Consider the following 14,269-nt stretch of genomic DNA (forward strand, 5'->3'; position numbering starts at 1 on the left):
GCCGTGTTAGTTTGTACCCGCAAACAGAAAAGGAGGACTTGTGGTACCTTAGAGACTAACAAATTTATTAGAGCACAAGCTTTCGTGAGCTACAGCTCACTTCATCGGACGCATTCAGTGGAAAAAGTCAGGTACTTGCTCACCTGAACTAAGTAGCATTCGTTCTTTGATATGTTTATTTTGTGCATAGATTTATTTTTAAAACACCCTCTTTATATTACTTATGTTACGGAGATGCATTAGTGGTCGCTACTAGAAGCGCTGAGCAAGTACATAAATAGAAAAAGGCTACCTGGGAGGCACAAGAAACTGGTGAATAGGCAATGTTATTCATATTGATAACAAAGACAATGCAATCCATATGAGAATTTTATTTATGTGTTAAAACATCTATATATTCCATGAAATCTCTACACATATTCCCCTAACACCCACTATCAGTCAAATCTTGACCCCACGGAAGTCAATCACAAAATTCCCATTGATTTCAATGGGACCACGATTTCACCCACTGAATTTAAATGTTGAGCTGTTTCAAAATAATGTTGTTATAAAAATTAAATAGTTCCTTTTACGTTTTATATTCTATATAGTATTTCTTGGATTATTCCAACTGAAATAAACCACTGAGTTTGTTATAAGAGAGGTAATCTTGATCCCGCCCCCCAACAAATGTTTACATATGGTTCATGTAGAGACAGCTTGTTGCTAGAAGAGCTGCTGTAGATAAGGAAAGCAATAATTAGTGCAAGAATCTTCACATGGGGGTGCATATTGAAAAGAGATTTCAAGCCTTATTAATTTTTGGAATAGAGAATAATGGAGGAAAATATAAAACAATAAAAATACTATGGAAAGAAAACATATAAGAATTAGATGATTAAGCTTTTACCTTTTCTTTTTAACTTCTACTCTTACTTGCAGTGTAATGATTTAAATTGCAGTCAACTAAAATATTTAATTAGCTTTTGCACCCACAAAAGATTCATTAGTAGATTCTTTTACATTTCCTTTGTCAACTCTCTTTATAAAGTTTTGGGAAATGTATGCTATAATTTTCCCTACTTCACAGAGTGTGTGTATATTTTTTAAGTAATAACTCACAAGCTGTATACATATAAATACAGATTAACTCAGGTGCAGTGAATGTCTGAGTTCTTTAAACTAGCCTAGAAATGACAGATACTATAATTACTACCCATATATTGCACCATAAAAATTATGCAGTACTTCTGTTTAAATAGCTGGTATATTTACACCTCTTGCATTCTTTTCTCCCTGGGGTGCAGAGGTCTCTGGAAAAGTGGTGGTCCGCGGACCGGTGCTGTGTCCACGAGCCATCGGCTGCCGATCTGCGCGCACATTGGAAAAAAAAATTGCCAGTCCCCCACATCCGATAGCTTGAGAAGCACTGCTCTGGACTACCTTCCAAAATGGAAACAATAGTAGCCACAGTGCTTAATTTGTAATGAAAGAGGTGCCAGGGCTTAGCCCTAGCAAGCTCTGGCACAAATTAAGCACAGGCTGGTCGACCAGAGAATAGCAGCTGATGGCCAGGAGCCCAGAGAGCCGGGGCTAAGAACTGCCAAGCCTAGTTGCACTGAGGCTCATGCCAGCAAGGCCAGGCAAAAATTAAGCATTGACTACCCAGCAATATAAAAATAAAATATTAAGAATGCCATCGTCTCTGGCCCCATTATAAGTCATAAGCAGTGTTCCTCTAATTTTTTCCATGTGTGTGGAATGAATTTTGTTATGTGCACCATATCAAGGTAATGTGTGGACATGGGCCACCAGTAGAAACCAAAAACCTAGATGTAATATATATTTTTAAAAAGTTACCATAGGGATAATTACTCTAGCCAGGACAGGTTAGGCATTTTAGATCTCACTACCCAGTGATTAAATTTAAGCATAATAGAGAAATAAAAATTATGAAATGCACAGATCAGTCAAAAAAACCAAAATAATACCCTTTGAAAGCAGTATCAAGAAATAACAACACCACCACAAGTATGTGTTGGGAGGTGAGTGTGAAAGACAGAGTGTGTGTGTATGTGTGAGCCAGAGACACACAGGCATGGTCTACACTGGGAGGGGAGGGGAATCGATCTAAGTTATGCAACTTCAGCTACGTGAGATCCCTGGTTGAAAGGTGCTATGCAAGTATCATCATGATACCATTATTAGGAATAGGACTGCTTGCTGTACTTACTTTCAGTACACACACACGGGGGTTAAAACTTTGTCTGAATATCACTGGGTTCATATTCTGTTTAGGGGATGGAAATCATAGAATACCAGGGTTGGAAGGGACCTCAGGAGGTCATCTAGTCCACCTCCCTGCTCAAAGCAGGACTGATCCCCAATTTTTACCCCAGATCCCTAAATGGCCCCCTCAAGGATTGAACTCACAACCCTGGGTTTAGCAGGCCAATGCTCAAACCACTGAGCTATCCCTCCCCCTAAAATGAAGGAACAGAGAAAAATCCAGTATGTGTATGTGTCGGGGAGGGGGGTGGGGGGGGCAGGCGAGGAGAAGAGTAGAAAATGGAACAAAGCTTGAAGAGGGACAAATAAATATAAAGAGTCCGTAAAACAACTAGCTGAGAAGGCAAGAGAAAAATTCAATTAAAAATGTTGTTCATTTACTTTATTAGGGCACTGGATTAATGTCAGCCTAGCTTTTGAGGCATTTTCTTCTTCCTAATACTGTACCTAACACAGAACACAGACTGAGCAAAGATATCTGAAGCGTTTTTGTAAAACCAAACCTCTCTTGGCAAAAATCCACAGCTATAAATTAAAAGGAAGAAATGCTTCACAAACCAACCAGATTTGTGAACACTGTGAGCCCCCAAAATAATTTGAAAGGTAAATTAAAAATCTGTCAAACTCCACAAAGTTCTTTTCCTCAAAATGTGATGTTGATCTTTAATAGAGAGTACTATGCATGCATACAGAAATATAAAACCACCCCATTATACTCACAGCCTTGCAGTAAGAAGCAGGATTAGTCACAGTTAATTACAAGATTAAAGTGGTGCCACCTACACCATTTGGATCCAGTTCCTCAGCTAGTGTAAACATGTAAAGTCAAGGTTTTCAAAAGCAGGTAGTTATTTCAGGTGATTCAATTTTGGGGTGCCCAACTCAAGACATCTCCAGGGGTCTGATTTTTAGGAAGTGCTGAGCACTCCTTGCATGGAGCAGAAGATGAGAACCCCAAAATTGAAGTGCCCCAAATCACTAGTTGCTTTTTAAAAAAATCTTGGCTTATCCCTCTATGGTTTCTTAAAGTATCACCACCACTGAGTTTAACAAGTAAGAACCAGCAAGTTAAACTTTGCTAGAAAAGGGAGTCCGATGTGTGTTGGTGACACGTCATGCCATTTTTCCACTGCTCAGGTGTATTCTCATCTACTTTTTCAGAAACACCATACCATTCATATTACAAACGTGTCTAACCTTTTCACTGAACTTAACTCTATGTTAGACATGGCACTAAACTGTTTCCAAGTCACTGGATATGTTTACGCTGCAATTAAACACCCGCAGCTGGTCTGTGTCAGCTGACTCAGGCTAAGGGCCTCTTTACATTGTGATGTAGGTGTTCAGGCTTGGGCTGGAGCCTGGGATCTGGGCCCTGCGAGGTGGGAGAGTCCCAGAGCCCAAGCTCCAGCCTGAGCCTGAACGTCTACATCAGAATTAAACAGACCCACAGCCCGAGCCTCGCGAGCCCAAGTTAGCAGACAAGGGCCAGCCATGGGTGTTTAATTGCAGTGCAGACATACTTAGTGATGAATTGGGAGAAAATGATCTTGAATACTTATGAATCAAGGTCATAACAGATAAAACACAAGATGAGGTATTAGTTGGTGTCTGGTATAGACTACCAGATCACACCAGGGAACAAGATAACCAGCTCCACATACCTGTCTAGATTGGGTAGGGGAAAAAAAAGCGTGTGACTATGGGGGACTTCAATTTAAGTGACATATGCTGGAGGTCTCATGCTGTCAGTACTAAAACATCATTGAAATTTCTAAATATTATAGATGACAATTTCCTACCTCAAGTGTTGCACCCAACAAAGGAGAATTTTATATTAGACCTCATCTTGATAGATAGAAGAACTGACCACAGCTAATGGTAATTTAGGTACAACTGATCATAACCTGATCACATATATGATGTGCAAACAGAATGAAGTCCAGACCAGTGATATATAAGTGGTGCTTTAAAAGGGCCAATTTCACAAAGCTGAAGACACATTATGAGCCAAATCAATCGAGATGAAGAATTTAAATCAGAAAAAATGTGAATGATCATTGGGAATAATTTAAGAACACTTTACTAGATGCCCCGAAATACACAATCCCACAACTGAGGAAGAAAGTTTGTATTGGCTAAAAATCAAGCTGATTTAGAGGGGAAGTGAAGACAGCTATAAAAATAATATATAACAAATGAAAGAAAGGGGAAGTTGATTGTAATATGTATAAATCAGAATGCTAGAAAACTGGTAAGGGAAGACAAGGAACACAAGGTGAAATCTATGGCCAGCAGTGTTAAGGACAACAAAGAGTTTTTAAAGTATATTAGGAACAAAAAGAATCCTGACAATGATATTGGTCCATTAGTAGATGGAAATGATAGCATTATCAATAATAATGCAGAAAAAGCAATAGAGTTCAATAAATATTTCTGTTCTGCATCTGAAAAAGAAATATGATGTAATCATATCATGCAATAATACTCTTCCCATTGCACTAATATCTCAGGAGGATGTAAAACAGCAGCTACACAATTAGACAATTTTAAACTAGACAATCTGGATAACTTGCATCCAAGAGTTGTAAAAGAACTGGCTGAGGAACTCGATGGACATTAATGTTGATTTTGAACATGGAGCACTGGGGAAGTTCCAGAAGACTGGAAGAAAGTTAATGTCATTTCAATATTTAAAAAGCATTAACAGTATGATCTGGGTAATTACAGGCCTGTCAGTCTGACATTGATCCTGGGAAGGGTCAGGCAGATATGGGACTTGATTAATAGAGAATTAAAGGAAGGTAATGTAATTAGCACAAAACAACCTGGATATATGGAAAATAGATCCTGTCAATCTAACTTGATGAGGTTACAAAATTGGTTAATAAAGGTAACAGTATTGAGATAAATTACTTAGACTTCTGTAAGGCATTTGACTTGGCACAGCATGACATTTATATTAAAAACTAGAAAGATATAAAACGAACATGACACACATTAAATGGATTAAAATCTGGATAAGTAATAGGTCTCAGAAGATAACTGTAAACAAATAATTGAATGGGTGTGTTTCTCATGGGGTCCCAAAGGAATTGGTTCTTGACCCTATGCTATTTAATAGTTTTTATCAATGACCTGAAAGAAAACATAAAATCATCACTGGTAAAGTTTGCAGATGACACAAAACTTGGGGGAGTTGTAAATAACTAAGAGGACAGGTCACTGATTCACATCGATCTGGATCATTTGCTAAACTAGGCGCAAGTAAATGGTATGTATTTTTATATGGCTAAATGTAAATGTGTTCATCTAGGAACAAAGAATGTAGGCCACACTAGCATGATGGGGGACTCTATCCTGGGAAGCAGTGACTCTGAGAAAATTTGGGGATCGTGGTGGATAATCAGCTGAACATTAGCTCCCAGTGTGATGCCATGGCCAAAAGGGCTAATGCAATCTTTGGATGCATAAGCACAGGAACTTTGAGTAGGAATACAGAGGTTATTTCACCTCTGTATTTAGTACTGGTGTGATTACTGCTGGAATACTGTGTCCAGTTCTGGTGTCTACATTTCAAGAAGCATGTTGATAAATTGGAGAGGGTTGACAGAAGAGCCACAAGAATTATTAAAGGATTACAAAACATGCCTGTGATGGGCACTCACACCTAGCAGCTGAGTGTGCAATCTTTTTTCCATATTCCTGGTGCCCCTTGTAGATTGGTGACTCACTAAGCAGGTCTTCAGTGCCTCAGCCCTTCAGCCAAGTCTCACAGTCAAAATAGATGAACCCCTTCTGGGGTAGCAAAAGTCCAACCCCCCCTGCCCCCATATCTGCTTTCACCAGGATCTTTAGCCCCACCCTTTAAATCCTGTCCTTTACTCAAGCTTCTAAGCAAGCCTTATCCTCTTCTTGGGATTTAGACCACTTTGCTAGTGGCCAGTGAGGGAACCTGGGCCTGCCCACCACTCCATGTTCCAACCCTGGACCCAATAAACCCAATTTACCATGGTGATGTAATTATGATATATTTTGTACAAAGTATGCCCTGTGAGGTATCATTCTAAAAGTCTTGATGTGCTAAACGTTAATATCTTGTTGGATTGTGTGTGCTACCATTGTATGTGAAGGTATGAAATCTTACTATGTGTGTGTTACTAAAATATGATGCGAGACTGGAAACACCCAAACCAGCCTTTCAGGTACAACAATGGCGTAACCGGACCATGTTAATTGCTGTCAATACCACCCATCAAGGGAAGAATCCACTAACATAGGAACTTTGTATAAGGAAGCCTCCTCTGAGGGAGTACGGACATAATGGAGACTGTTTGACCAATGGGGGCAGACCCCCCACATCACGTGCATAGACTTTCCAGCAAGCTGGAAGAAACTATAAAAGATGGGGAAGGACATCATGACATGTCTTCACTCCCCCACAACTCAACACCTGAAAGAACCTCTGGAAGACAAAGGACTTTGAATGGTGGAGGAGAACCCAGAAGAAGCCTGTGCCTCAAGAATCTGTAAGCCTGCTTGTATCATCAATCAGGTTGTTGATTCAAATCCTAGGTAACCTGCTTTGGTCTGTTTGTTATAACTTACGATCACTTCAAATCTATCTTTCCGTAGTTAATAAACCTGTATTAGGTTTTATCTTAACCAGTGTGTTTTTGAGTGAAGTGTTAGGGAACCTTAGCTCTGCTAACAAAGGCTAGTGTGTATCTTCCCCACACTGACGGTGGAGCGGAGTAATTAATGAGCCCATCTAGTGGCAGTGAGACCACTTTGAGGTTAATGAATCTGCTCTACAGCCTTAGCTAACAGCTATATGGCTTTTAGCTCATGCAGGAGAGGGTCATGCATTTAGCTCCAGAAATCCCAGGTTTCATCCTACCTGCTGACGACCAGGGTCTGTCGGTGTTACAAATGCATCCTTAGGGGATGTCTCCACTCAAACCATGTGCTCCTCTGCACCCCAGCCTTTAGTTTAAAAAACATTATATGCCAGCAATCTGGTTTTTTGGTTTAGGTGGATCCAATCCTTCCTATATAGGCTCCTATTTTCCAAAAAGGTTCCTCAGTTTCTAATAAACCTAAATCCCTCCTTCTTACACCATTGTCTCTTCCACGGATAGCGACCTTGCAGTTCTGCCTGTCTTCCTGGCCCTGTGCTGGCAGAGGAAGCATTTCATAGAATGCTACCATGGAGGTCCTGGACTTTAATCTCTTATCTAGAAGCCCAAATTTGGCCTTCAGAACCTCTCTCCTACCTTTCCCTATGTCACTGGTACCTACATTGCTACCACAACCACTAGCTCCTCCCCAGCACTGCACATAAGTCTGTCTAGATGTCTCAAGAGGTCTGCCACTTTCACATCCTGCTGGCAATACACCATGCAGTTCTCCCGGTCATCACAAACTCAACTATTTCTAAGAATCAAATCCCCCATTAATATTATCAGGCTCTTCCTAGTAACTGGGGTTCCCTCACCTAGAGGGATAGCCTCAGTGCAAGAGGGTACCATGACATCATCTGAAAGGAGGGTCCAAACTATGGGATTGTTTATAGCCACTCCAGCCTTATGGCCTCCTACCCTAAGATACTTTAATCTTCCTTAACAGTAAACAACCTATAAGATTGTGGGTGGGAAAGCTTTACCGTGTCTCTGAAAGTCTCCTCTATGTACTGTTTTGTCTCCCTTTGCTTCTCTACTTCAGCCATTCTGGCCTCAAAACTCTTTACAGTGTTTCTGAAGGCCAAGAGCTACTTGCATTACATGCACACATATGCCTCCTGCCCATGAGACAGGTAATCATGTACTCTGCATTCAGAGCAATAACCTGGATAGCCTCCAGTTGTCCGCAGAACTTTTGGCTGCATCATTTTCACTCTTGCAAGGGGTATTTTTGGGCATGGTTTTGGCCTAAGTTTAGAGTATGTTTGCTAAGTGATGCCTCTCACACTCCTTTTCTAAACTCCCTCAAAAAATTCCCATTTGTTGCTCTTGCCACTTAGGAGCTACCGTTTTAAACCCCTGTTCTCCCTGAGTTAGTGCCCTCCCCCACCTTCAAGGAATGCTTAAAGGGTGAGGGATCAAAAGATTGGAGACTAGAGCCTTGTTAGCTAGCTTTCAGCCTAGCGTAAAAGGCCCACTTGGCTCAGCACACAGCTTCCATAACAGACTACACTGTATTCTTTAATCAGTCAGAAAACAAGCAAGCACACAACAAACAAAACAAACTAGCAGACAAACTCACCTCAAGAGACATGTAGTCTTTCATCCTTCATTTGGAGAACTTCCTCGCAAAACTCTTGTTTGCTACTCCTGTTAGCTAGCTGCATTTTCATTAAGGAGACTCAATATTGAAGAGCTGAAGGTGTCACCTAAGCCAACCCCAAAGCCATGGAGCCAGGTAAAAGGTGACAGCAACCAACTGTGAATTGAAACAAGCCTGAAGCAGGTGTGTCTTCCTATAATCTAATGGAAGTAGGAAGGAGAAGAGTATAAAAATTCTGAAGTGAGCCCCCCTCCCCACACTCATCCTTTGCTACCCTGGAAATGCTTCACAACTCATCCTGTCCATCTCAAGAAGCAAACTATTACAAACAGCTAAGAAGGACAGAGAAGACTCAAGAAGAAACCAGTCCAAGGAAATCCTCCCAAAAACGTTAACATGGACTGGTGAAAGAAAGTTAACTAAGACATTGCCAATGGATTAGATTTAAAAACTCTTGTCATGATTTTATTGGAATGTTGAAATGCTATTGTAATTTAAAATATTAACAGTATCTCTTGTTAATCACCAAATTGCGAGACCACGTATTCCTGAGAAGATACCATTGGTAAACAAGTAAAGGGCGGGATTTAATTTGCTTTGAGATTCCTAATACTTGTAATATGCCTGTTTTAAGACAGCTCCTTAAATGACTTCTTCCAAGTAACTGATTTAAATATTTTCTTCAATTTCATGGGATTAAGATTGCCTATTTTGCCCAATTATTAATAAACCAGCATGATCCACCTTTTCTTCAACAAAATTATTTTGACCATTTATAAACCTTAGCCTCGATTTATTGAGAGAAAAGTGCCCCTCCAAAAATGGGTCCACTCTCAAAGTGTAATCTCTGCTAAAGTTCTCCACAGAGAGACATACAGAAGAGTCAGTAATGGAAGAAACCAATTTATCATTTATGTTCCGTCATTTGTGCTGTTTTGTTTAAAATTCACAGATTCCAAGTCCAGAAGGAACCATTGTGATCATCTAATCTGACCTCCTGTATAACACAGGCCATAGAATTTCCAATAATAATTCCTAATGTTTTCTTCTGCTTTCTTTAATAAGAAAATAGCCATGCGTAATAATTGTAATTACTTTGCTTGGCCTCAATCCTGGTATCCCCTAAGGTATGTAAGAGAACCTCTGTGACTAAAATAGTGGGAGTCACACACCTGAGTCGCAGGAAGAGAAACTATTAGAACAAGAGGGTCTAACATTTCTTATTTATCTGCAGTAAATATTTTTAGTAATTTTTAAAATAAAATTACTTGGCCTCCAACAACTTAAAATTATTCCTTCCTACCCCACGAACTTCAATTGAGGTCGCTTTGTAAATCCGACCTCCCCTCCATCAGGCTGGACTGTGCCAGTGGAGCCACTCTGTGGCCATTCAGGCCCCCAGTCCACAGGTGAGAATGGCAGGTGTATCTACTTAGCTGTATATCCCACAACCCTGCTGGTATTCTTCTCACAATTTCCTCCCTCCCCCAGCAAAAATCCCTGTGGCCTGGGGCACACACAGCTGTATTCTACAGCACACAAAGGTCATGGACTCTCTGCAGGGACTCTCCAGAATTCTGGTCCCCTTCTGAATATTGCATTGTTTTAATGGTTATCTGTGCATCAGATTTATCGTGGTTTTTGTGGACTAGGGCTAGGACCAGTATTCAGACTTCACAGCTTTAAAATGTGGAGTACTTGCAATTAAAGTAGCATCATTTTTGAGCAATAGCACAAGGTGATGTGTGACGTTTCATCTTCTGTTTTGGAATGAATGCAAAAGTACAGTCATTTTTATAGAAAGAGAGAAATATTTCAACTCTGTAACAACTTGTTTCTTTTAAATATACATTTTACATCTCAGAATATTTATTTTCTTCCTAACTCTTTCTCCTCATGTTAGTTTCTCAAGTGAAAGGCCTGTGTTTTTCCACTTTCACTTTTACAGTTTTGATGTTCCTGAAATGAAAGATTAGTAGAAGATCTCAGTGGGCTTCAGTCTGACAATCTTAGGGACCATTGTCTTCATGTAGCCAACCAAGAACGCACTGCTCTGTGGGGTTATTACAGTAGATGGAGCCAATGATACGTTTCTATCAAAACAGAGAAAGGACAATTGGGGTACAGAGGCCTTTGGCTGTGTAGCTTCTCACCACTGAAGATCAAGGTGAGTCCATGTTTCATCTCCAATAAAATTGGTTTACAAAACAAGAAATGAAGAGGAAAAAGGTTCTCTTCCCCTACCTACCCACCCCCAGCACAGGACATAAGAAGATCTCCTGTGTGAGGGAAGAGCAGATAAATAATTCATTTTGCATCGAGGTGAGGATTTTAAAATTGCACTATTGTATTTAACACTGCAGAGTGTGCACTACAAATGCCCTAGATCTGATAAGATTAGATAGATTAACAAGAGTACTGTAGCACAGGTTAATACTTGAATTCACAGGTGCTGGAACTAGGGATGCGGGAGGTGCTGCTGCACCCCTGACTTGAAGTGGATTCGATTATATACAGGGTTTACAGTTTGGTTCAATGGTTCTCACTATACAAATTGTTCCAGCACCACTGCTTGAATTAATCTTCAGACAGCTTTATCAGTAGCCCTCACTTGCAATAATCAAATGCCCCCTAACAGATAGTCTGGCTGTATTGCAATGGGGGAAAATGTTCACAGGAATTAGCTTTTAAGCATGAAGCACATGCTACTTGTGACCTATTGTTATTGAATCTTCTTTTCACACAATAAAAATGTGAAGAAAGTGTACAGTCTTTTAATAAAGTCCATGGAGCAGAAAGATCCAACCCTTTACAAAATATTTGTCCTTGAAGAGATCATTAATGACTTGGATTTTTAAATGCTTTCTAAAATGAAAGGACGTTGTATTATGCACACCATTCTCTGAAGCAGGGCAAGTTAGTACAGATTTTGCTTAAATGTCACACTTGTTTTTTGATGCACTGCACAATGAAAGACCACTGCTACATTTCTTTCCTCTAGATTGTTTTCACTGAAAGATATCTAAGACGGCTTGATAATTTTATTCACACGCATACCCCACTGAAGTTCATTTCTTTCTATCTATATTTCTGTTGGCGATTTCGAATGAGTCTAAAGAAACTTTTATTTGTCTAATTTATATGCCCTTCCTGTGCCTGCATCCTGCCAGTTTAGATATGTCACCTGTAATAACTATGAAAAATTGCTGTGTGCCTCATGCTCTATTTTATTCCATCTGCTATAGAAGCTCACTCCAACTACCAACGGGAGTTCAGTTGCAAGCAGTAACAAATCTAATTTAACCCCACTGAGTCACAATTCTCTGGTCCTAATAGCCATTTTGTACAGCCTGAAAAACTCATCAAATGGGGAGATGCAAGTCTAGTCCTTCTCATTTATGGGAATGACCTAGAAGAATGCACTTCTTAAAAATACCTAGATAATGCAAAGACATCTTCAAGTACAATCGTAAGTATTGTAAAGTACTGACACTAACAGTCTCTTCATACTGGCCTCATGTAGCTTCCTCTGTTTTTTAACAATACAGAGCAACCTAGGGAAAGAAATAATTTGCTATATTTGTAGAACCAAATCATGAGGATTTGAGAGGCTTAAAACAAGGAGAAATCAGGTAGCTTTTGTTGTAAAGCTGAACAATAGTTCAGTTATGTGCAACAACAAAGTTACATATTTATTTGCTCATTCTTCATTTTGGTGAGGTGTGATTCTAGCTAGACATTTACATGGCATAAGAAAATCCAACTTTTCACCATTTGAATTGTAAATCAATTAAAGTGGTAATAAGGCTACAAAAGTCACACTCCTTCCAATTAAAAAAAAAAGTCTCTCGCTATCATGATCATTAGGGCCATTCTTGGTAGATGTTATCGGATTTCAGCTTAAAAGGCCAACAGGTACTTCATCCATTTTTTCAAGATAGAGTTCTGAAGTCCCATGTCCTAAAGCCTTAAAATTCACAAGAAATCTTCTCGGGGATCTGGGAGCTGTGGGGGAAGGGAGGAGACCTCCAGCAGAAGCCCACTACTTCCCAGAAGTAAAAGGAGAGGGGAGCATCCTCTTGCCTGCCCAAGGGAAGAAAGAGGAGACCCCTTTAGTATGACCCCAAAGAGTGAAGGGGAGATGCTGGAGAAGAGAACAGGCTTGCTTGCCATCCTTTCCCAGAATACACTGGAAGGAAATCACTCACGCATTTCTTGAGTGCAGGCATCTTTGGGGTGGAAGGGAGCAGCATTTTAAAAGCACACTGCACTATGTCACCGTTCTGGACAGAGTGTGGTACCAAAGGAGACACAATTTGAGGTAAGCAGAAAATAATTGCTCAGCTGGAATGCTGTTAAGAATTTTGATTGAAGAGTGGTTAAAATATCAGTGACATTTTCTAAGTAAACTAGCAAGTAAACTACATGCCATTCTTTATACTTAATATGTTTAGGATTTTCAAAGATGCCTAAAGGGTCTTTGGAATTCAACAGGAGTCAAGCACCTGACTCTTAGACCTCTTTGAAAATTCCACACTAAATTCTACTTTTCAGAGCTTCTACTCCTATGGGGATGAGTAAACCAGGTCAGACCTAATATGAGCCAAACAAAACCTTGAATGAAAACTCTGTCCAAATGCAACTTAAGAAGTTTGAAAAGGTTTTAAACACTTTTGAGCCGATAAGTTTTCACTTTTAATTTTCTCTGCAATTCCAGTTCTGGATAAGGTCAAAAGCAGCAATACCACGAGAAAGGAGGCCCACGCTTCGCTTCAGGATTTCCAGTCAGGCCAGAAGGAAAGCCTGTAGGTATGAAATTAAACTCTCTATTTTGGGGTGCATATTGAAACAGAACTGAACAGATCCTCCAAACCTTTAAAGGTTTGTACATCACTAATATGCTTGCACTTCTGTTACGTAGCAGTGAAGTAGAAGAATGACTTACTAGTAGCAGTGGTAGCTTATGAATTGGTACCAATCAGCACTATTTTGCCTTATATATGAATATTTGCATTCCAGTAAACAGAAATCTCTCCCAGCTCAATCAGGATGCAGGCAAATTGGTGACACAGTGAATGGTTTGGACACTGACTCCCCTCCCTGTACAGAATGTACTTTGCAAGTGAGAGTGATGGAGAGTAGTCTCCAAATTCATCCTCTGTGAGTCTATGCCATTACTAAGAATGCATTTGGAAATATACCCAGTTTTATCTAAGCCAGATTGCTATTCCACACAGAGGACCTCAAATAGGATGAATACACGTATCTGGGGGGTCATGTTCTGTCCTCAGTAAGCCCTGCTACGTGTCAAAATATACAATTAACAACAGAAAGAAAAGGAGTACTTGTGGCACCTTAAAGACTAACAAATTTATTTGAGCATAAGCTTTTGTGAGCTACAGCTCACTTCATCGGATGCATCAAGTACCACAAGTCCTCCTTTTCTTTTTGTGAATACAGACTAACACGGCTGCTACTCTGAACCCTTAATTTACAACAGGAGACTCTTACATTCTGGGAAGCTCTTAATGAGTTTATCAGCCTACGAGTAGCCAGAATGTCCTTCTGACGTCTATGTATGTAGATATAGCTTGAATTGAAACAGGAACTATAGCACTATTGCCAACCCTAGGCATTGAAGAATTATGACGCAGAGTCCGGAATTATGAGATTGGCTTAAACATCATGAGCTTTTAAAATAAAATAAAATAAA

At 39.9% G+C, this 14,269-nt stretch overlaps 1 protein-coding gene across 7 annotated transcripts in view; it reads right to left on the reverse strand.

Annotated features, from left to right (window-relative positions):
* Nucleotides 1-14,269, reverse strand: part of SYT1 (synaptotagmin 1) — a 511,405-nt gene that overhangs the window by 252,351 nt on the left and 244,785 nt on the right. For 3 of the 7 annotated variants that reach the window (XM_073327685.2, XM_073327686.1, XM_073327684.2), the window contains exon 1: nt 1,260-1,420. The exons of the other annotated variants lie outside the window; for them this stretch is intronic. In XM_073327685.2, the coding sequence (XP_073183786.1) occupies nt 1,260-1,341 (82 nt within the window). In that variant the 5' untranslated portion in view covers nt 1,342-1,420. Of the gene's footprint in view, nt 1-1,259; nt 1,421-14,269 lie in introns of those variants that run through there. 7 annotated transcript variants of the gene reach the window in all.

The sequence above is a fragment of the Lepidochelys kempii genome, chromosome 1 (genome assembly GCF_965140285.1).
Source record: "Lepidochelys kempii isolate rLepKem1 chromosome 1, rLepKem1.hap1, whole genome shotgun sequence".
Taxonomy (NCBI): Eukaryota; Metazoa; Chordata; order Testudines; family Cheloniidae; genus Lepidochelys; species Lepidochelys kempii.